Source organism: Tachysurus vachellii, chromosome 18, assembly GCF_030014155.1.
Source record: "Tachysurus vachellii isolate PV-2020 chromosome 18, HZAU_Pvac_v1, whole genome shotgun sequence".
In the NCBI taxonomy this organism is placed as follows: Eukaryota; Metazoa; Chordata; class Actinopteri; order Siluriformes; family Bagridae; genus Tachysurus; species Tachysurus vachellii.
In genome coordinates, this window is record NC_083477.1 from 9648824 (window position 1) to 9670471 (window position 21648).

The 21648-nt window shown below is 38.9% G+C and overlaps 1 protein-coding gene across 1 annotated transcript in view; it reads right to left on the reverse strand.

Moving 5' to 3' along the window:
• ngfra (nerve growth factor receptor a (TNFR superfamily, member 16)) overlaps window positions 1-7342 on the reverse strand; it is a 41948-nt gene extending 34606 nt beyond the window's left edge. The window contains exons 1-2 of the mRNA XM_060892906.1: window positions 7077-7342; window positions 2010-2172 (exon numbers count right to left, since the gene is read on the reverse strand). Of these exons, the coding sequence (XP_060748889.1) occupies window positions 2010-2172; window positions 7077-7112 (199 nt within the window). The 5' untranslated portion in view covers window positions 7113-7342. The remainder of the gene's footprint in view (window positions 1-2009; window positions 2173-7076) is intronic.
• Between the last annotated feature and the right edge of the window lie 14306 nt (window positions 7343-21648).

The following is a 21648-nucleotide window of genomic DNA, read 5'->3' on the forward strand; positions in this document are numbered from 1 at the left end:
AAAATGTGTTAGAATGATGTTTAATATGAGCAACTAGTCTTATAATTTATATGTAATTACAATCTCTATCTCATCTATGGAAGGCATCTTAGATTAGCATATAAGCTAAATAGTTAGCCTAGATATAACTAAAAAGACTAAGGCTCCAGATAAAATGATACGTGCTCAATGTAGTTTCTCCCAATTCTGTTTTCGTCTGTATTCCTGCAATTATAGAGTGCTATTGTATAGAGCCTGGATCGCTTTTGTGCTGCTATACAAAAGTGACTCACACATACTGTAACCATAACAACACCATTTCCACAAAGTTTCTTTGATAAGTATAGCGTATTCACGTCCTGCCAGGATTACGGTAATTACAAGCTTCCAACTTGCAAAGCGTTCAAATGTTCACGTCAAAACTCATAATTAGCATTTGGGCAGCTGGAATTTTCTGACAGTGTTCGGACTTGGCACTGTGTGACATCTCGTTACAAACATGTCGATAAAAAGGGCAATGACACACCTAAGTGGAATGGAAAGTGGAATGACAGGAATTGATTCATAACTCTCTCTCAACTCTCATACACTATATAATGCACATTTATCATTTTAATGATTGCCATTAAAAAGATTTACTGATGAGGAGATGCGCATTTAAAAAACAAGCTATAAAACTTAATATGGACCAATATACTGTGTATTTGGGGGAACATCCATGTCTAACCAGCTCTAGACCTAAGATCATAAGATCTAAGATCTAAACCCAGTTTAAAGTGTGCTGGCTCTGTTTTGGATGTACCTGAGCATCTGTGTTGAGTATTCACTCACTGCATGAATCATGCAGAAGGTGTGAACATGCTACACACACATTTACTAATAAGTGTGACTCTGACATTGTATCTGACATATATGCTACATTACAGTTAAGAGAAAGGAGTTCACTGTTCATGTAGCTATGTCTCTCAGAGAAATATTTCAATGCCTTTTAACTAAAAATACAAAGATGTCTGCCTGAAATCAAGGAAAGTGGGAAACCAAGTAAAGTGGAAAAAAACATTAGCTAAGGCTAACTAGCAAAAGCTTTATTTCCCATCTTTGATGTTAGCTAGCACAATAATTACTCTAACAAACAAAATTATATCTGCTGCCTTGATTAAAAAGCATATGCAGCACTAGGCAGCTTACGATGATGAGCATCAAGACACATTCTTGCTGCTACATCTGTTAAACTTTAGATTTCTTAGGAATTTAGAATAACCCCTCGCAGATGTCTGATCCTCAAGCTCACCTTCTGACTTTACAAACACAGTAAGTCCTGAGGAAAAAATGCCTTTATTATTAATGTTTAGAATAAAACTTTAATCATATTATGGATTGGGTGTTATGAGAAGTGTCTGCTCTGCTCTGCTGCTTGAGATGGTCATATTTCTTTCTTCACATGAATCACTCCACACCCATTGTGCTGCTTGTCAAAAAAAAAAACCCTGTTGTCCTGGGACTGCTATTCAAAGCCTTTGTGCTGTTTTTATCTTATTCATTGATCCAATTGTTTCAGGTGCACAGAGGGGCCTATTTAGTCCCTGGCTCTTCTCTTTGCATGACAGCAGGAATTTATTACAAAAGAAGACAAAAGGAAGATTTCTTTTTTTTTTTTGAGTAAATATAGAAGAACTTGACCAAACTGCTTGACATTGACTTCACAGTAAATGTGTCAGCACTTTCTATAGAAAGTCTTCCAACTCATCCCCTACGTATTATCTTTCCAAGCATCGCATCAACTAAACAACACAAAAAATTGGATTTAATGGTATCAGGGATCAGGTAGGAGATCCATCAGGACACGGTACATTGGCCAGAAAAATGCTCCTAATGAAAGTAATCAGACACCACGTATGCTGCTAGCTGCAGCCCTTACACACACATCAAAGAGGCTGCATAAAGCCACATAATGACTGTCTGTTTGTGCGTGTGTGTGTGTGTGTGTGTGTGTGTGTGTGTGTGATTGTGAGAGTGCAGTATGTACTTACTGTCAAGGCACTGGGCACACTCAGTTTGAGCAACTCCACACGGGGTGATTACCCCCTCCCCTGGTGGACACTCTATGCAGCACTCACCGCTGTTGGTTCTCTGACCAGATTCACAATCATTGTCCACGGGTAATTCAAGTGTAGAGCCACACACTACTGCCACCTATAGAGACACACACACAAACACATACATGGAGAGAATGTTTGTCATTTCATCACATTGATTCAGTTAAGTTTTGCTCATTTTGGTTAATGTCAATGGCATTGATAAAAATGACTCATTCAAGGAACACTACACTGTAAAATCTGCCTCTACTGTACGTATCTGAAGCATAGGTCTGATTACCCCTAACAAGATTTCGACTTGTTCCCACCACGGTGAAGAGAACACACTTACAATAGAAGAACACACTTACAATAGAAGTAAAAGGAAAGCTGTTGAATTCTTTCAGTAAACATTTAAAATATAAAGCTTTACTGTATTATGCAGATTTAAAAGCATAGTTGTTACACTGATACTAGCAAGCAACAAGTCACAGACGGTTCTCGTAGTTTGTCTTTAGTGGGTGTGTACTGAGCTCTAATATTGTCGCTTTGGCCATTCACTGTCCTGCATTCTTTTAATTGTTTGTTTGTTTGTTTAGTTTTGTAAAATAGCTCTAGTAGCTACTGTATGTTGTAGCTACTGTACAGTTGTTTGGCTTCGTGCTAGCTTTATTGATAGATTAGCAAATCAGCAATCTCTATTGTTGCTACCTACTTCCTTCCAAGGTCTGTTTTTTATGTCTGTATTTGAATTTAATTCATTTAATGTGAATTTAAATAAACACATACATGAAAAATTGCATTTAATTGCATATCCCTTAAATTGCATTTAAAGACTTAAGTTGTGAGTGGAAACTAATGAAACATTGGACCACATGTACTGGTCAACAGATTGGTATATTGAAAATTGCAATTCGTGTTTTTCCAAAATTTGGTCAAATTCCGGTTTTTGCCTCTATCATACAACCTACTAACCAGGGAGGGTGAAGGTGAACCTTTACTTCCTCTAAGGCATGTGGAACCACATCTTTTCAAACTGATGCTCATGTTGGATCACAAGGCAATGTAACACAATCAGAGGAAAGTGCTGTCTGCCCTCTTCCACATACACAAACATATAGACAGCCATGATTGGCTAGTGAAACTGTTTTTAACAGAAGACAGAAGTCATTATTGTCTCCTGGCCATTTATATGGCTGTCACATCATTGGGATTCAAACATGCAATCTGAGCTGACAGAGTGAACACTTTTCTGCTGCACCACTCAGGAACTGTCGCACTGCCACAGCACTGTGTCTCACATGTACATATAAAATGACAGGTCAAGTGTCACTTGTCGTGTTGCTTGCTAGTGTAAAAACTAGGGTTAAGGTCTATGGGTTAATGGATGAAGTGTGATGACTCTACATATGTTGCATATGTGGCGGAGAAAGCTGTGAAGTATTCACTTAACTTTTATGTATTGATTTGTTTTATCTTAAGTCCTTTATTACACATCTGACATAATGAGAGGACAGAATTAAAAAGACATCATACTTTAACAAACAAATACATAAAAGTAAGCACCCACGGCCTCTCATTTTGCGGCAACACCCTAACTCCTCCACAGAATAAGTAGACTGTAAGTCCTTTCGATCCTTTGAGGGAAAAGAGGCTTTAAAGAGCCGAACTGAAGCCCATGGAGTGGACTTTACTGCACTACTCGGTCCATAAATCAGGGTGTGTGCAGGAGGGATGGTACACAGTTTTGCCTGCAGCTGTTTCCGCTGCACTGGACAGAGAATGCAGCCTTAATAGGCCACACACTGTTACTTTCTACATGCATATGCGTATAGTGAATACAATTTTTTTCAATGCAGTTAGCACGTGCATGTGAAAATTATCCTCCAGTGATTTTTGTCCTTTAGGAAATACAACATAATCGCTTGGAAACACTCAAGTTTCAACCTGCTTCGTGTGTGTGTGTGTGTGTGTGTGTGTGTGTGTGTGTGTGTGTGTGTTTTCTTTTAGTTAAAGACCAGGATTTGCTCACGACAACTGTGCACAGTGTGTGTTTGTGATTGACAGTTAAGATTATGTCCACCAACCAGGTGCCAGATGATTGAAGGCGCTCCACACACACACACCAACTCTCACTCTCTCTCGCACACACATACACACATGATTCCATATACACATACAATCCTTTTAAAAAAGTTTGTTTTTAAGTACAAACACATGAATGTATTCATTCAACTTTCCTTTTAGCTATGCTTGTTTTTTTTATTCATTCATTTTACTCCCTCAGTCTAGTTCTTTGAAGCTATACACATCTACAATATGTGTGCATTTACATGCATATGGAAAATATATCAAATGATAGACATGTAAACACAAACTGCTTTTGATACATACAAAATAGCTCCCTGGCATGAGAACCAAAGCTGACTGCATAAGACCCAGAATAAGGAAGTAATTATCAAGACCGTATGAGCAAAGAAATCTTCTATAATTCGTGTTTCTCTACCATCAAAATTTTTATTATGTGTTACATTTTCTGCACCTCACTACTCACAGTCTTCTCTTTTCCTCCCTCCCTTCTCTTTTACCCCTCTTCCACATCCCTCTTCCTGCCCCCAATTCCTTTCAGAAGCAGATGCCCAGGCACAGGGACCAATTTAGCACCCTCGTTTACTCTCTTCATTGCTCCACCCCCTCCCTTTTTTCCTGCTTAACTCTTAACTTAATTCAGTTCACTTCACTTCACTTCAGTTGCTGGCAAGCCCTTGTTTTCTTACAAGATTTGTCTAATTTATGTATAACTAATTAAGCAGATATTCTTCTGTACTTTTCCGTTGTCTGTTTCTTTCTCTGTGTCAAAACACACACATTGCTTTTACAGTCTTAAAAATCTATCATTGATGTGTGTGTTACAGTATCTCAGTGATGCTCTGCTAACACCTAACCCTAACACCTAACATTAAATTCAGCACCCAAAAGATTTTACTTGGCTGGTTTAGGTGTTCAAATAAATGCTGTGTTCAAATAAATACACACAGTGAAAAGAATTCAGCACCTTTCTTACTGGATGTAGCCAAATGCCTCTAAAGATATATTTCCATGCAATAATTAATTTGATACTGACTCGGGGTGAATAACTTGCACAAACACAGGGCTGAGTTCTGCACTAAACAATGAAATTGTATCAATAGTTTTTGCTGATCAACTCTGTCCTGCCAAGCTGTTCATTTTGCAGTAAAGCCCACCATGCAGACACACACTCACACACACACACACACACACACACACACACCCCTACCCATAGGGACTTCTTCAGTTACGCAGTGTAAGATCAGGTTTAGCTGATCCAGAGCTGAGCACACTACAGCTTTTTAAACGTTGAATGACTGAATTAAAACGACTCAAACACTGCACAAGAGTTTCAGAGCAGAGTTGAGCCACTTGTGTCCTTATCTGAGTGCACATGATAAGGCTATACAGAGAATTCTATACACCTTCACACAGCTGAAGCAGCACATTTAACACTAGAAGTGGGGGGAATGATACCCCAGTTAAGACTTAAGATCACTAAACTAGACGGCTTGAGCTGATCAAACAAAATATGTAGTATTTAACTCATAATACATCATAGACAGGTTATCTATTAAAGGGAGCGCGGGTCATGTGTAGCGCGCGCCACGCAGCGACTCAGCGCGCGCCTTGAATCCGTGCACCGGTTTCTGTTATAAGTGACAGAGCTGTACCATTTCACAGCATCATGCTCATGTTAATATCACCGCCTTCAGCACGGCTTTACTTTTTTGCGTCTACGAACAAAATAGGCATTGAAGACAACGACGTGAAAAACATCTTTATGCAGAAAAAAAACACGTACTGTATGCTATAGGATTGTCTACAAGGCACGTGCAACCAAACGCATGTTGAGGCATCTGGTCCAACTCCATATAAAGCTAAATAAATATAACAAAGTATTTTGTTCGGTCTTATGTAAGTCAATCCTAAGGCCGTTAATTAATTATTTAGTTGTTTGATTGTTGACTATAAAATATGATTAAAACTCCTGTATGTAGAGCTATAGTAACATAAAACAACATAAAATGCTTGTTTACATGATTTTGCCATCCAGATGAAGTTTTAAAGGCTTAAGTTTTAAAGTGTAAATAAATTATTGCTATATGAAGAACGACTTCTGTGGCCGATTAGTCTTCAATACGTCAAATGACATATGAATAAAAAAATGCAATGTAAACCTTTTTTTACTTTTTTTTCGTAAGCAGTGATTCGTTACTTTTTGAATCCCAAAAATTGGGATTAAAGCACCTGCCCCCATATCCATGCTCGCATATAGAAGTGCATGTGCACTTACCCTGGATGAACATGATTTGGTTTTAAAAAAAAAAAAAAAAAAAAAAAAAAAAATACAAGAACAACAAGAACAACAACAATTATATATTTTAAAAAGAAAAAAGAAGGGCGGTTTTAAAAAAGAAACTCTACCTGTTCTTGGAATTACGCAACGATCTATCCACTAAAGCGTGTTAAGAAATCGTGGGAACATATGGAAAGGAAAAACAAGTTCTTCAGCAGCAGATCTGCAAAGCCTGAAATGTGCAACTCCCCAAGGGCTGAACTCAGTCTCCCAATATACTGTGCATCTACACTTACTGTATGAAAACTGATAGTGGTGCATCACTGACAATAAACCAGGTTTGAATTCGATGTTGTAAAAGTTAAAGTAACAGTGTGTTACTTTGTGTGTGTGTGTGTCTGTGTGTGTGTGTGTGTGTGTTTTCATTCATTTCATGAATCGTCACTTGCACTCCTTGTGTACTATTAAAGGCCCCTTCATAAATGTACAGCATCGGCGTTTGCATTGTAGCTTACTGACAGAAAGACAGACCTGTCCAAACCTGTCCAATATGCAATCTCAGGTGCTGCACAAACTGTCATGTGCTGGAAGCTGGACAACACTTTAATTGCATCCCGTCCTGCGCATCGTGCTGCAAGAGTCCCTGTACTTACCACAGCGCAAAACACCATCCACGTTAGGGTGTCCATGACTGAAAGTCTTTTCGTCCTCGTTCCTCTCTGAATGCGCAGCAGCTAACGGTCACCAAGGCGTGAACAGCTCATAGTAAGTCCCGTGTGGAAGACGAGGCGAGCTCAGTGCCGTGCGTGGGACTTCAGCACCGTGGTGCTCTCCTCCTTCTGCGCGCGCCCGTGCACGCTCCCGTCCCGATTGTGTGTGTGTCCCTTGCACCGCTGTGTGTGTCTACTGTCCCGTAAGCGCTGTGTCTGCCAGTGCACTGCGGAGCTGAGAGACAGGCACGATGAGCAGATAGAAGTAGAGGAGGAGAAGAAGGAGGAGGAGGAGGAGGAGGAGGCACGACATCACCTTCATTCCCCCCCCACACACACACTTACTCACTCACTCATTCCGAATCTTAGTTCTTAGATCCTTTCTTCTGCTTCCTTATCTTATATTTCTGTTTTTTGTACATTATTATTATTATTATTATTATTATTATTATTATTATTATTATTATTATTGTTGTTGTTGTTGTTGTTGTTGTTGTTGTTTGTTGCCTCACAGTCTCATTTTGCAACACCTTTCTTCTTATTTCGTATGTTTACTTACCATCCAATATTAATATTACAGCTTAATGTTTTACACTAACTTAGTCCTTTTCTTCTGCATGCTGTATTCTTGAGATGACTTTCATAGGCTTGATGCTAGACCTTTGTTTTCTGTACTGACTATACTGTTTGTTTATTATGTTTATGCGTCTTTGCTCATTTCAGCGTTTTTATTCCATCTTGAGTCTTTCACACTGATGGTTATTGAAGAGAAATGTCTAATATGTTTATACGCCTTACTACCTGTAGGTTAATACCTTGGGCGAATTAGGAAAATAAACAGAATGAGTGTAGCAGTATGTCGTCACGAGACTCCTAGAAAGCGCGTGCTCTACCTGTACTAATATAAAGTGCCACTAGGGGACGCGCAGAAGCACTGTGTGTTTTTGTGTGCGTGTGTGTGTGTGTGTGTGTGTGTGTGTGTGTGTGTGTGTGTGTGTGTGTGTGTGTGTGTGTGTGTGTCTGTGTGTGTATCTGTGTGTGTGTGTTCCAGAACTTACATGCTCTGACGTGTAAATACTTAATAATATTAATAATAATACTAAATAATATTTAATCAAAACCAAATATGTCATTGCTTTTTTTTATCCATTGCATTAAAAAAAGTAATAATGTAGTGCACTTAACTGAGGCATGGCAGGTCTCTCACCAAATATGAAGAGGAGTTTTTTTTAAGTCTTCTAACATTATTTAGAGAAATAATAAACATTACTCTGAATTGTGGACGAATTTGTATGTGCAGTGTTTTGTGTTCCATTTTGCAATGCAGTCCTAGAAGAGGTTCTGCTTCCATGGCCAGGATTCACAGTTTTGTCTTGTTTTTCAGTTTCTGTACTGTAGTGAAGATTAGAATGAAAATGAATATAAAGATGAAATGTGTTTTTTTAATTATTTCCTAATGAATAATTAAATTTATATTACTGAATAGTACAATAATATAGTACATATGGCTATATAAACCTGAACATGATAAACATATGTGCTTGATGATCCCATTCCAAATAAATGGTATTAGTAAAGATTATATTGATATTAAAATAATAACTGTAGTAATTAGTGAGGTCAGGCACTGATGTTGGGTGAGGAGGCCTTTCATCCCAAATGTGTTCAGTGGCTTAGGGTCAGGGCTCTGTGCAGTACTTCCAAACCAAGCATGGCAAATTATGTCTTCATAGAAGTGAAAAACACCAGGCCTTCTCACCAGGCATCATGGTCCAACTTCTTATGCCCTTGTGGGTGAATCCCCAAAATGAATGGGAAGTGAATGGGACAGTCAGTGATTCCGGATTCAATTTTTCATACAGTATGCTCATTAAATGATAACTGGTCTTGTGTCAAAATGCACTACTTCTACACAAAAAGGTTTGTCAAGAATATAACCTATACACTTAGTAGTTGTCAGTAGTAATGTGGTGTGTGTGTGTGTGTGTGTGTGTGTGTGTTAGGTCATAGCAGATATGCTGACCTCTATCTGACACTGGTCCTAATTAAAGTGGCATGCCTGCTCTCCAGCTCTTATTTACTATGTTTCCTAATGACAATGAGCATTTAACAACAGGACACAAGTGCAATTGTGCTTTCTCATTTGTGATGAGAAACACTAAAGGAATTCCTGGTGTTTTTGTGCACTCTAAAGTGTAATATATCCCGGGACCCGCAGTATGTCTGAAAATACAGTGTTTGTCAAAACAAAAATAAACAGTACCTCGATGACATACTACATCCTGTCAGAAAGAACAGGCGCACAAGCATAGAAAGCAAACTGGAGGTAGGTATTGTTTTATGTCAGTGAAGAAAATGTAAAAAATTAGCCATTAAATGAGGACATGTGGCCCGTCATAGCATAAAACCCAGGGTCAGTCTGTCATCTCATGTAAGTGACCCAATTATAGTCTTTGAGTATGAAGCAGAATTTGACAGGGGGAATATGTAATTAGAAACCATGGCAGGTTTCTGCACATCAAGGTCCTGTAGCACCTTCAAAGCTATTCTTAATTGATTTGTAGAGCTGTCAATAAATCTTTAGCGGCTCATCATCCCCTCCACATGGTATTAATTAATTCTAACACAACTATGCATTGAATGCACGTTTGAGCATACAGCTAATATGGAGAGATCTAAACAAGAAAAGTGAGAAAGTCTGAGCCCACTATTGAAAATACAGTATTTTCCATTATATTGTAGAATTTCAATTTAGAAAATGTAATAATTGGATAATTTAATTTAATTACATTGATAGCAGTAACCTGACTTAGAAATATTTACATGAATTTCAGAATTTCTTATATTTTGGTAGGTTCTGCATTTTGCTATAACGACCATGGACTCCACTAGTTTGTAAAACCTGATCATTCATTTTAAATCAAATCCAGTGGAGTATCATCTGGACACATAATTTCATGGAAATGATAAGATTCTTCTTCTACTCTAAAGATATATGTGGTTGGCTGCTTGGCATCCTTAAATTGTTACAATTCCCCTGTGACCCTCCATAGGATATGCAGTTCAAAAAATAAATGGATGGATGAATGGATGAATGGAAAATTCAAAAACTTTATGTTTATTTTCACTCTCACAAAAAAATCCAGTTTCCTGGATCAAAATCTTGATTAAGTGTAAGCCCACTGAAAATAAAGAAAAGACGCCTGTAAACATTCATTGCCATGACCAGAATTAGGGAAAAGTGTTTTTTTGAAACCAGAGAAAAGGACAATTATTGTGGACAAATGTAACGGGGCTAAAAATAGAACATATTTTTTAGGAACCACATCAAAATGTTTTTATGAGCCAGTTTTACTGAGTAGAATGGCCTCCAACGGATGCCTACAGTCAATGGGAGTGGTTAATTTCATCCTAGAAAATGGAGTTCACTCTTTGAAAAAATTATTAAAGGGTTTTTTGGTTTGTCATTTTAGGAGTCCCATAAATGTTCTATGTAAATTCTTACAGCAACATCCTGAAAGTGTCCTAAATAGAACAACTCTTGAAGATTGCTTTAATCTAAAAAGAAAGGGTTGTTTTTAATGGATGAACGTACGTTAGAAATCCTGTAATCACCCAGAGTATTTTCATTGATCCCATCTGGTGAGTCTGTTCTACATTTACATAATATTTGCAGTCCTGGGAGTGTCCAGAGACTATCCTGGAACCACTGGATGATTTCACCCCAATGCAACACACACACACACACACACACACACACACACACACACACACACACCTACAGTATGGGTAGATCCAGCTAAGGTTGGGACTGTTAACCCATGAAGAGGGCAATTAACATCTCAAAGTCCATCCAGCTTTAACGTTTCATGAGCACCAATTTGAAAAGATTCAGTGATTTTATGTTTTTCAGGTGCAGCACTTGCACATTGGTGACTGTTGGCAGTATATAAAGACCACCTACTTTGTGGGAATTGGCCAATTCGTCAACAAGTAGGTGTATAACTACAGCTATATATGCTGCACACATTTTCTTCATAAAACAAAGAGATTTTCCAGGTGCTCCTCTGAGATGCTCTGGTGTGTGCATCCTGCAAGAACTCCCAGTGGGTTGTAGAGCAGGTTAGACCTCACTCTTAAACCTTTCACTATAATTTGATTGGGTTAAGGTTAGATGACTGTTCAGAGTATTCCATTCCACCTGGTGGTGCCTCCTTCCTCTCCAAATCTTAGAGCAGCTTTGATATGTGCTCGGTTGGCCGTTGAAATCCAAACATGATCCTGAACCTCAAAAAAAAAAAAAACAAAGCAAATGTTTGACAAGCAGTGGGTTTATAACACTAGGTTCCGTTTATATTGTTAAATAGTTTGTGTGAACTTTAACATAAGGGGAAAATGTCACACATGTTTAAATATAATGTAGTGGTCTCTTAGCTAATAAAACCTGATCCCTTTTTCCATATGGTGCTACAGGTGTCTTGAGCCTCACGGCAGGAACGATGAACTAGAGTTCCAGTAGGAGGTCCACAACTCCACAGTGGATTGCATATGTCAAGACCCCATGCCCTGAATAGGCTGTATAGGGCCAATCTATTAAACCTGAGCACTTTTAAGTACTGACATGGATACTTGGTGGTTTGAAGAGCCTACAAGCTGAATCAGCAGTGTAACTATAGGATCTCTCATCTCTGCCGTATCCACTTACCTGCTTTAGAAAACCTCAGCACAAAAACAATGTCATTCTACGTTTCCTGGTCACCCAGAACATGACCGTGCTCTCTTACTGAACATCTGACTCACGCCATGAAAATGTCACCCTTTTTTGAAAGTGTTAGGTTTTCCATTCTGACAGCAGATTTTATTTCAGCAAGTGTATCAAATTAGCAGTTAGGGTTTAAGACCACCACAGGGCCAGATGGTGCTAAAGTAGACATGCTGAGAGAAGTGTGTGAGGTTTAAATTGACCTTTTACTGTCCTCTAGTCAAATGTTCATGGTGTCACATATGCAGTTTTTTCTCTCATTCCCCATAAATTCAACACTGATTAAAAAATTTAAATGTTGGACAAGGATGAAGCAGGGACATCAGTACAGAAACTGTTGAGAAAACAGTGTCTGGACTCAATTATAGTATAAGCAACAAACCGTGAACAGAATGTGTAGAATAATTCTTTAGTATTATTGTACATTTTATTTGATGAGACAATTTTTAATCAGAAACTGACTAGAAATAATTCAGTAAAAACAGTACCACATTGTTCTAGAAATTATATGCATTTTTATATTATATGCCATCTAAAAAAATCTAAGCTTAAGCTAAGTACTGGTGAAATGACATTGATTTGTTAGCACATGGACATCTGCAGTGTAGCGTACTTCAGCTGACATCCCAGTATGCACTGCACCTCAAAGGAACCGTGACATACAAGCAGCAAATTAAAGTCTCCAGGAGCAGGACATCCAGGTTATGAGGAGTCTGTGTAGACAAGGCAGGGCATATGAATGTAAGTGGGTTGTATGTAAAACTCCATATGTATGTGTCTGCAAGAAAGAGTATAGAAGTATAGAAAAAATAGTCTTTGATATTTCACTGTTTGCATCTACTGTATAACTTTTTAACCCCATCGAATGGTATTTAGACCATCACCTGTACTTGGTTACTGGAAGGGCAGATGACACACTGTGTGTGTGTGTGTGTGTGTGTGTGTGTGTGTGTGTGTGTGTGTGTGTAATCCAGGGAAGCCGTAGGGGAGAGTGAATTTGTATTTGAAGTGCATGTGTTACTGGCTTAGTTTATACTCACTGTCCATCATCCTGTCGTTTCCTACCTCTTGCAGAATGCCTGAGTCACTGTATACCTGTCAAGAGTTTATCCAAGAAGAAGTCGGGGTTAAGAAAAAGGGATAGAAAAGAACAAAGGAGGAATGCAGGAAGTCGTGATTCCACCAGGATCGTTTATATGGCCAAGTCTCCAGTATTCCTTACAGATGGAACAGAACACCATCATATCCACTTCCAGCCATCCTTCAGAACCCTCTCTCTCTCTCTGTCTCTCTCTCTCTCTCTCTCTCTCTCTCTCTTTTCTCTCTTTCTCTCTTTCTATTTCTCTCTCTTACTATTTTTCTCTCTCTTGTCCTCTTCCTCTTTTGTGTCTGACTCTCACTAGTTCTGTGTGACTTTTCCTTTCTTTGATCATTTAATGTTTCCAGTTTGCTAAAATCAAAACAACTGCTGCTAGATCATATGGTGCAATAATGAAAAGGAGAATAACAGCAAAGCCATATGCGGTTTATGTGCTTTTTAATTTATTTGTGTCTAATAGGATTTGTAAGTCTTCCACATGCTTAAAAAAGTCCCCCATTAAGAAGGCTCAGTCAGCAAAATGTTGCAAACACAGTTCATTTCCTTTGAATGGAATTTGCATTACATTTAAATTAGCAGGATTTCACAGATGTCCTAATCCAGGTCAAAATACTAAAGAATAACAAAACCTAGGCCATGGTCAAGTTAAAAGTCTGTTAGAGCTGTTAGAAAGGAGTTAGTATGAAAGGTAATACACCACAAAAAATATGAAGTACAAGGCAACATTTCGTATCCTGAGATGGTCCCAAATCCTGAGATGGTTACAGAGTCTATGTACAGTGTCACATCTATCCTTCAGGTTCTCTGGTTTCCTTCTGCTTCCCAAAACATGTATTCAAGTTAATTGGCTATGATTAATTCCCCATAGGTGCAATGCACTGGTGTTCCAACCAAGGTACCATGGATGGATGGAGGGATGGATGGATGGATAGATGGATGGATTAAGTACTTACTGGAGGTAGGACTTCAGGCTTCTTTTGAAGGCAGTTTGTTAAACCGGTTGCATGTCTTGCAATCTTGCAAGCTTGTGGGTTGAGGAAAATATGGTGCAAATTGTGTTTAATAATTACCTTTGTGTAGGTGGGAACTGGTCTGTTTCTGGCTTTGTAAGAAGATTTAAAAACAACAACATTCTGGATCGGTTACAGGATTCTGATGACATTCAGGGGAAGTACACAAGCAAATCTTTGCATCGGGTTCGTTTTTTAAATGAGGTGGCACACGGTCAGTTTGCTCAGTAGCAACCTATCTGGATACAGATAGGTTGGCTAGTTATCCTTGTCATTTTAGATATTTCCTGATTCTGAACACAGCTAAAATACTACATGCTGGCTAAATTAATAACTGCATCCTCTTCATTCCATCTAGGCCAAAATAATTTCACAAGAATATGAAAAGTGTTAATGCAGCTTAAGAGTGCTTATGTAGAATCCGCTCGTGTCTGATAAAAAATATCCACTAGGATATGAAGCGCTGATCCTAAATCAGCACTTGGCATTTTGTCAGTGCTAGACACACGTTCTCACAGTGTAGCCAGCATACATCTGAGTCTAATCACAGCTTTACATGATGTACAACCCGTGCAATAATTATTCATTTTCAGCATGTTTCGTCTCATTTATCTGTATTTTAACCCATGAAGATGAATGTGGTTTGTATAAATATGACAACCAAATACTCCATAATTTGCCCGTGCCTCCTGTCATCAGCATAGTACAGTATGCTTTTAAAAATTTGTATGCAGGACAGAGGAAGGCCACATCAAACGCACACGTTTCTCTGCAAAGAGCACACACAGCCTGAACTGTTTAAGGGTACGATTACTGATATTCACTGAGCATTGGTTCTGCATGCCTTCAGCTGTGTCAGGGTAAAAATAGAACATAGGAAAAAACAGAGAAAAACACAGACATGCTTTGCAGAACAGATTTTCCCAAATAATTATTTACAGTGAATAGAATCAAATATTGTAGAAAGTATGTCAGTTCTTTTTATTCTATTCTTCAGTAGTCAGGAATAAACCATGACCGGGTCCGCTGTTACAGGAAAATAATCAATGACAAGGTGGTGTGTTGGTGGAAGCAGGGTTACTCTGAATTAATGGTTACCCTATTATCCTGTTTTCTTTTCATACTTCAGCGATTTCCTAACAGTAACATTTTGTAAAGAAAAACGCAACATACTTTTTAACTGTTATTAGTTAATTCAATTTTGCATCTACAAAAAAATTTCTTCCCTGTTGTTGCATTATTGTAGCTATACACATTCGTTTTCTCTTTCTTCTGTCTCCTGACATTACTGAGAAAGCCCGAAAGTGCAAAATCCTCTGTCGTAAAAAACCTTCCCATGTCGGAAAACTGCAAAGAACTCTTTCCATAAATCTGGAAAATGTAGAAAATAGAGTAAATTTCACCTCATCAATGATTAAGGTTTTTTAATTTCTTACAATTGAGGATCGGCAAATTACTCACTCACTCATCTTCTACCGCTTATCCGAACTACCTCGGGTCACGGGGAGCCTGTGCCTATCTCAGGCGTCATCGGGCATCAAGGCAGGATACACCCTGGACGGAGTGCCAACCCATCGCAGGGCACACACACACACACTCTCATTCACTCACGCACTCACACACTACGGACAATTTTCCAGAGATGCCAATCAACCTACCATGCATGTCTTTGGACCGGGGGAGGAAACCGGAGTACCCGGAGGAAACCCCCGAGGCACGGGGAGAACATGCAAACTCCACACACGCAAGGCGGAGGCGGGAATCGAACCCCCAACCCTGGAGGTATGAGGCAAACGTGCTAACCACTAAGCCACCGTGCCCCCGATCGGCAAATTAGATTTTCTAAAAATAAATATCTAAATAGTTATAAAAATTCTTAAAATTGAATGTTATAATAAATTGATTTAAGGTGTCCTTTTAAGATAAACTGTAAATTTGTTCAGTACTTATCTTGGTCATAAGTAAGACCATATGCAGGAGGTTTTGCAATCAACTTGGTCAGTTATAAAACCTGCATTAATAATAATGACTGTACAATAAATGCAGTAACATCATAGAAACTAATAACCAATAACTGGGCTGCAATAGCAATTGTTCAAACATCAAACAGCTTCATTTACTTTATACTGCTCAACTAGCTGTTACTAGAAATAGCTGAAAGATCTGTGCACTGTGTCGTCTGTGGAGTCCACTTTCGTTATAGGACTGTAAAATATTTCATGTGGGTGACCTCTGAGAGCTGAAAGGTGAAAGTTCAGCTCTTGCATCTTATAGAAGGACAGGTAGATAAGTGTCAGACATAAAGGTTAGGCTTATAAATGCCTCTCATCTCTATCTCCATCTTGCCCTTTCTCTCTCTCTCTCTCTCTCTCTCTCTCTTACATAATTTACATTCTCTCCTTATCTTACTCTGTTTCTTGCTCTTCACATATGTGCACAATTTGTATCTTCACAAATACCCTGTTTTTCACAGTTACACAGTTCATCACACCTCAGTCCATCACACCTCACTGTAAAACAATTTATGATCACACCTTTTGTACATCAGCTTCAGGAAATGGTGAAATTGTAAATGAAATTGTAGCTGTAGTGGCATAATTCTTCTTTTCATTTCATTACAATTAGAACATTCATTCATTCATTCATTCACTACCGCTTATCTGAACTACCTCGGGTCACGGGGAGCCTGTGCCTATCTCAGGCGTCATTGGGCATCAAGGCAGAATACACCCTGGACGGAGTGCCAACCCATCGCAGGGCACACACACTCTCATTCACTCACGCAATCACACACTACGGACAATTTTCCAGAGATGCCAATCAACTAACCATGCATGTCTTTGGACCAGGGGAGGAAACCGGAGTACCTGGAGGAAACCCCCGAGGCACGGGGAGAACATGCAAACTCCACACACACAAGGCGGAGGCGGGAATCGAACCCCCAACCCTGGAGGTGTGATGCGAACGTGCTAACCACTAAGCCACATGCCCCGACAATTAGAACAACCATGTATTATCTAGTTTTTAATATCTAATTATCTAAAAAGCGACCTTAATAATAGTCTATACCTGTGTAAAACAAATGAATTAGCAACAATTAAACAAACCATGGCTGAATTTGGTTAGGTGTGGTGTGTGTGTTTTGTGTGTTCTCCATGTGATTCATGGACCTGCAGGTACTCCAGTTTCTTCCCCTATTACAAAGGCATGCATTTTATGCTGATTTGCATCTCTACATTGTCTATAATGTGTGAGTGTGTGTATGTTTGTGTCCTGTGATGGTGTTCAGGGTGTCAATCGCCTTGTGCTCCTAATCCCCTGGGATAAACTCCAGGTTCCCTGCCACCCAGTGGACAGAAAATGTGTTGAATTTGAACATAACCATATCTCTATTTTTCATGTTGACTTTCATTTCATATTTCATATATTCTACTTTTTCTTTTTTTATTATTATTATTTAACAGAGGAATAAAACTTCAAACAAGCATTTATTTAAGTGTGTAGAAAGCAAGCAATCTGTACCAAACAGTAAGGTGGCTACCAAAAAAAAAGTTGTTCTATTATTATTTCATCAGGGTTTCTATCAAATGACAAAAATATTTCTCAAAAAAAAAAAAACATGAGTAGCCCATACCATGACAGGAGCACAGATGATCACCTACGGCACAGGTTACCCTTGCTGACAATGCAAATCTGATCCTCTCCTTCCTTTTCTCTTCCTTCCTCCCTGCCAACCGGTCACTCCATCCCTCCATCCTGCTGAACTTGATACCACCCTCTTCTCTATTCCATTCATCTCACTGTTTCTCTCATCCTCTCTATCTGCATGATCCAAAAGTGCTCTGCTTCACCATCACTTCCACAGCTGCTGCTAAAAGGAAATAACAGATAACATCCGATCATACGATACACCCCAGTTCTCTGTAATAACACTTACTTAAAAAGAGCATGGCCATTTCCATAATTAAGATTTCTCCGATCAATTCTCATAACTTACTTTAGAAATGGACACTATGAACCAGAAACAGAACATTAGACTGAAAAGGAACAAGTGCATATATTACATTTTGATGAAAGCTTACAGTATATCAAATATCTATCTTCTTCTATTTTTCAAATGACTCCTGCAGCAAAAGATCTACTTTTTTGCTACTATTAGAAACATTCATTCATGCTATCCAGTCAATGTGCTGTAAATCCTAGCTTTAGCTCAGTTCAGCTGTGTAATCTTTAAGATCGCTAAACAAAAATGCCCACTGTTACTATATGCCATGGTTAACATTCACAGAATCACAATGCTACAGTATAAAACATAAGCAAAGTGCAGATTTAATTGTACATTATATCTATGATGATTTCTTTCCAAAATGCTTTGCATTATGTATGGGTCATATTTACAATGCTAAATTCAAAGACATTTTTGGTAATTGCATTTGAAAGTTGTTGTTGTTCTTTCGGCTGCTCTCTGTTCGGGGTCACATGGTCTGCATATTTGATTTGGTGCAGCTTTATACACAGGGTGCCCTTTCTGACACAACCCTTCCATGTTATTCGGGCTTGGGACCAGCACTGAAAGTTAGCTCTTCAGTGTCTGGGTGAGCTCCCTGCCCGGGAATTGAACCCGGGCTGAAGCAAGGCAGTACTAGCATAAAGTTGTTAACAATTTCTTGCTAGTTATTGATATGTTTTTGGAAATAAAACAAGCTTACACTTTGAAAGCAAATATCAACAATTTAACAAAAAAAATTGCTATTTTTATTTGAGACAAAAAATCCTTTTATTCTATCAGTCGTCACTTTGATATCCCTGTGCTCTAAGTGTAGTGCCTGATTTTTTAACAGAGACAAGAGAAATTCATCAGCATCAAACATCAATGAATCCTCTGTAAAGATCGTCAAGAGCACAAAATTTCTTGGTGTTCATCTAGCAGTGAATTTCACCTGGCCAGTTGTTTGCACTGTCTTTTGTCTTGTCTTGCACTGTTTGCACCAGGTTGCACAGATGCACTTTATGTATCTAGGACTACTTATAGCCCTGTCTTTGTTTTATGTAGCACTATGGTCCTGGAGAAATGTTTCATTTCACTGTGTACTGTAACAGCTATATATGGTTGAAATGACAATAAAAAGCTTCTTGACTTGGCTTGACTTGCATATTTCTGATTAGTTAATCTAAATTCACAATATAACAGCTAATAGAATGTGATTGAAGAAACTAATGATCTTTAATGTTTATGGTTAAATATTTATTAGAATATATTTATTAATATATTAGAACTGCAATATTCTAATTACATTCTGAGCAAATGAGGAAACCATAGGTGATGTTGGGGAAGGAAAAACTCCCTGGGACGATAAGAGAACAAAATCTTGAGAGACTCATAAGGGAATGCATCCTCATCTGGGTGAAATGAGATAATATGATTATAAATGTTCAAAAAGTAACCAGGAAATTCATAACTGTTCATTGATGGAGACTTGATTGCAAACTTGTTTGTGGCAATTTAAGTCCTAATCATGGTTTCTAAGTGGTTCTATCCACAGTAATCCCATATATCTATAATCTATGCAGAGCCATATTCAACAGCATGAGTGGTATCCAAGTGATAAGAACTCCAACAGTTCATGCAGGTCCTGGAGAGCAGAAGGAGTCAGGATCACTGGTATGTAATATGTAAGTGTAACTTTGTTGACCTTGAACACGAACATCATTATATTACTGCACAAAACAATGTAATTTGAGAAATACATAATCATAAACCACAAATAAGTTATACAAGAGTACAAATAATAGTACAAATAATGTTTGTAACTGTCATACATGTTCAAACCTAAAATCCTCCATCCACACTCCACTCCATCTGGAGGATATTTACCACTGCGGGCTCCAGAGTTCATTTGTGATGGATAAATTAAGCATCCAGTTATTGCTTCAAAATTTGGGCACTGGTTAAACCTTAAAATCATAAGCCAAATATATTAAGGCATTGCAAGCAATACAGAGTTTATGGGAAAACATAAACTGTGCTGAGGCTTAGCTTCTAATTGATATGCTATACACATATTGACTCTCTTTCTTGAATTCAGGCCTAATATGAAGTTTAACTCCAAACACCCTTCAGTCTCCAGCTGACGGTGACCTTGGCTTCATGGCTGTATGGGGTTTGTCTGCTTTCTCATCAATTGTTGCTTTGAGCTTTTTTTTTCCCACTTCATCCATGTGCATGTAGATGAGAAATCAATCTGCAATTTGCAAAAACATTGTTATGATATCCGTTTAAGTCTCAGTTGGGCTGAGAAGAACTTGGTGTCAGTTAATCAGTTAATAAGCCATGCTCTGTGGGTTGGTGAATTACAGAGTAATATTAGCCAGTTTAGGACCGTTTGCACATTCTCCTGAGTTTCTGTAGCTTCCCTGTGATGAAACATAAATGGGGTTAAAAAACTTGGCTGGCTTTGTCAACTATGTGTAGTGTAGTTAAAGAGATCACAGAATGCAGGTGAATGGGTTTTTGATTCCTTCTGCAACTGTATTGAGAAATCTGAGACACTTCCATTCACTGCAGAGCTATACAATGAAAATCCAGCCCAGCTGAACTGGACAAGCTGAATTAAATAACCTCATTACCATCTTATGAAATAAGTAACCACTGTACTCTGCGAACCTTACTGCTATTATTAAGCTACCAGTACTTTTAAAGCATCATGCCAGGTATTTTCACCTCTCCAAATCTTCCAGCAGAGTTCAATGCTGCTGGCCCAGAATTGAAGGCTAGCAGGATTCAAGCAAGCTTTAGCAATAATCTGCCCTTGATACCTGCATCGAACAGATGCCAAAACTCAAAGCCAATCTAGAACTTTCCACACCATACACTATTACTGCCCATAATTGTTTCCTGACCTTTACCTCTGGGGCTCCAGTCTGACCTGTCACTTCCTGGGTTGGGGGCTTAGCGGTCGTCCTTGAGTTTGAGAAAAGGGGTAAAATAAGATCAGAAACAGAGACCCTATAATCCCAGCTGGAGTAATGTGACTGTCGATTAGTTTGGTATGAATGGTAGCTAGGTTGTTGCATGGCTAGCCTAGAGGTGCTGGGAAAGTGTCAAACAGAGTGCGTGCAGCTGCGGGGGTCTATCTGCGCTCCAGGTTTAGAGACATTCAGATGGAAACATGTGCACACAAATGCAGACTAAACACACCCACACATGCAGACTGTAAATCGGAGCTGGACAGAGAGCTGAGTCTCCCATGAGGGCAATGACACTGCGGAGTGGACAGGAAGTTAAGGATGGATGATTCTTTTTCAACTGGGCCTAAGTAATCTCTCTCCTTCTATCCTTCAGCATACCCCCTGCCTTCTCTCCCACCCATTCTCTCTCTCTCTCCACCTGGAAAAATAGCAGTGAGGGAAATGTGATCCAGAGAGAAGGGGTAATGGGAGGGGAGGTATGGTGGGGGGTTGAGTTGTCTGAGCTGCTATACGCTATTACACTAATGGAGATGGATGTGGGTAGGAATCATCTTGCCCACCAGAGAGAGAGAGTAAGAGAGGGAAAGATATATTTCTCCAATGCTTCCTGCCAAGCTGCAGACTTATTCTAATGAGCAAGGCGGACCAAAGTGTGAGGAGCAGTGAGACAGCATG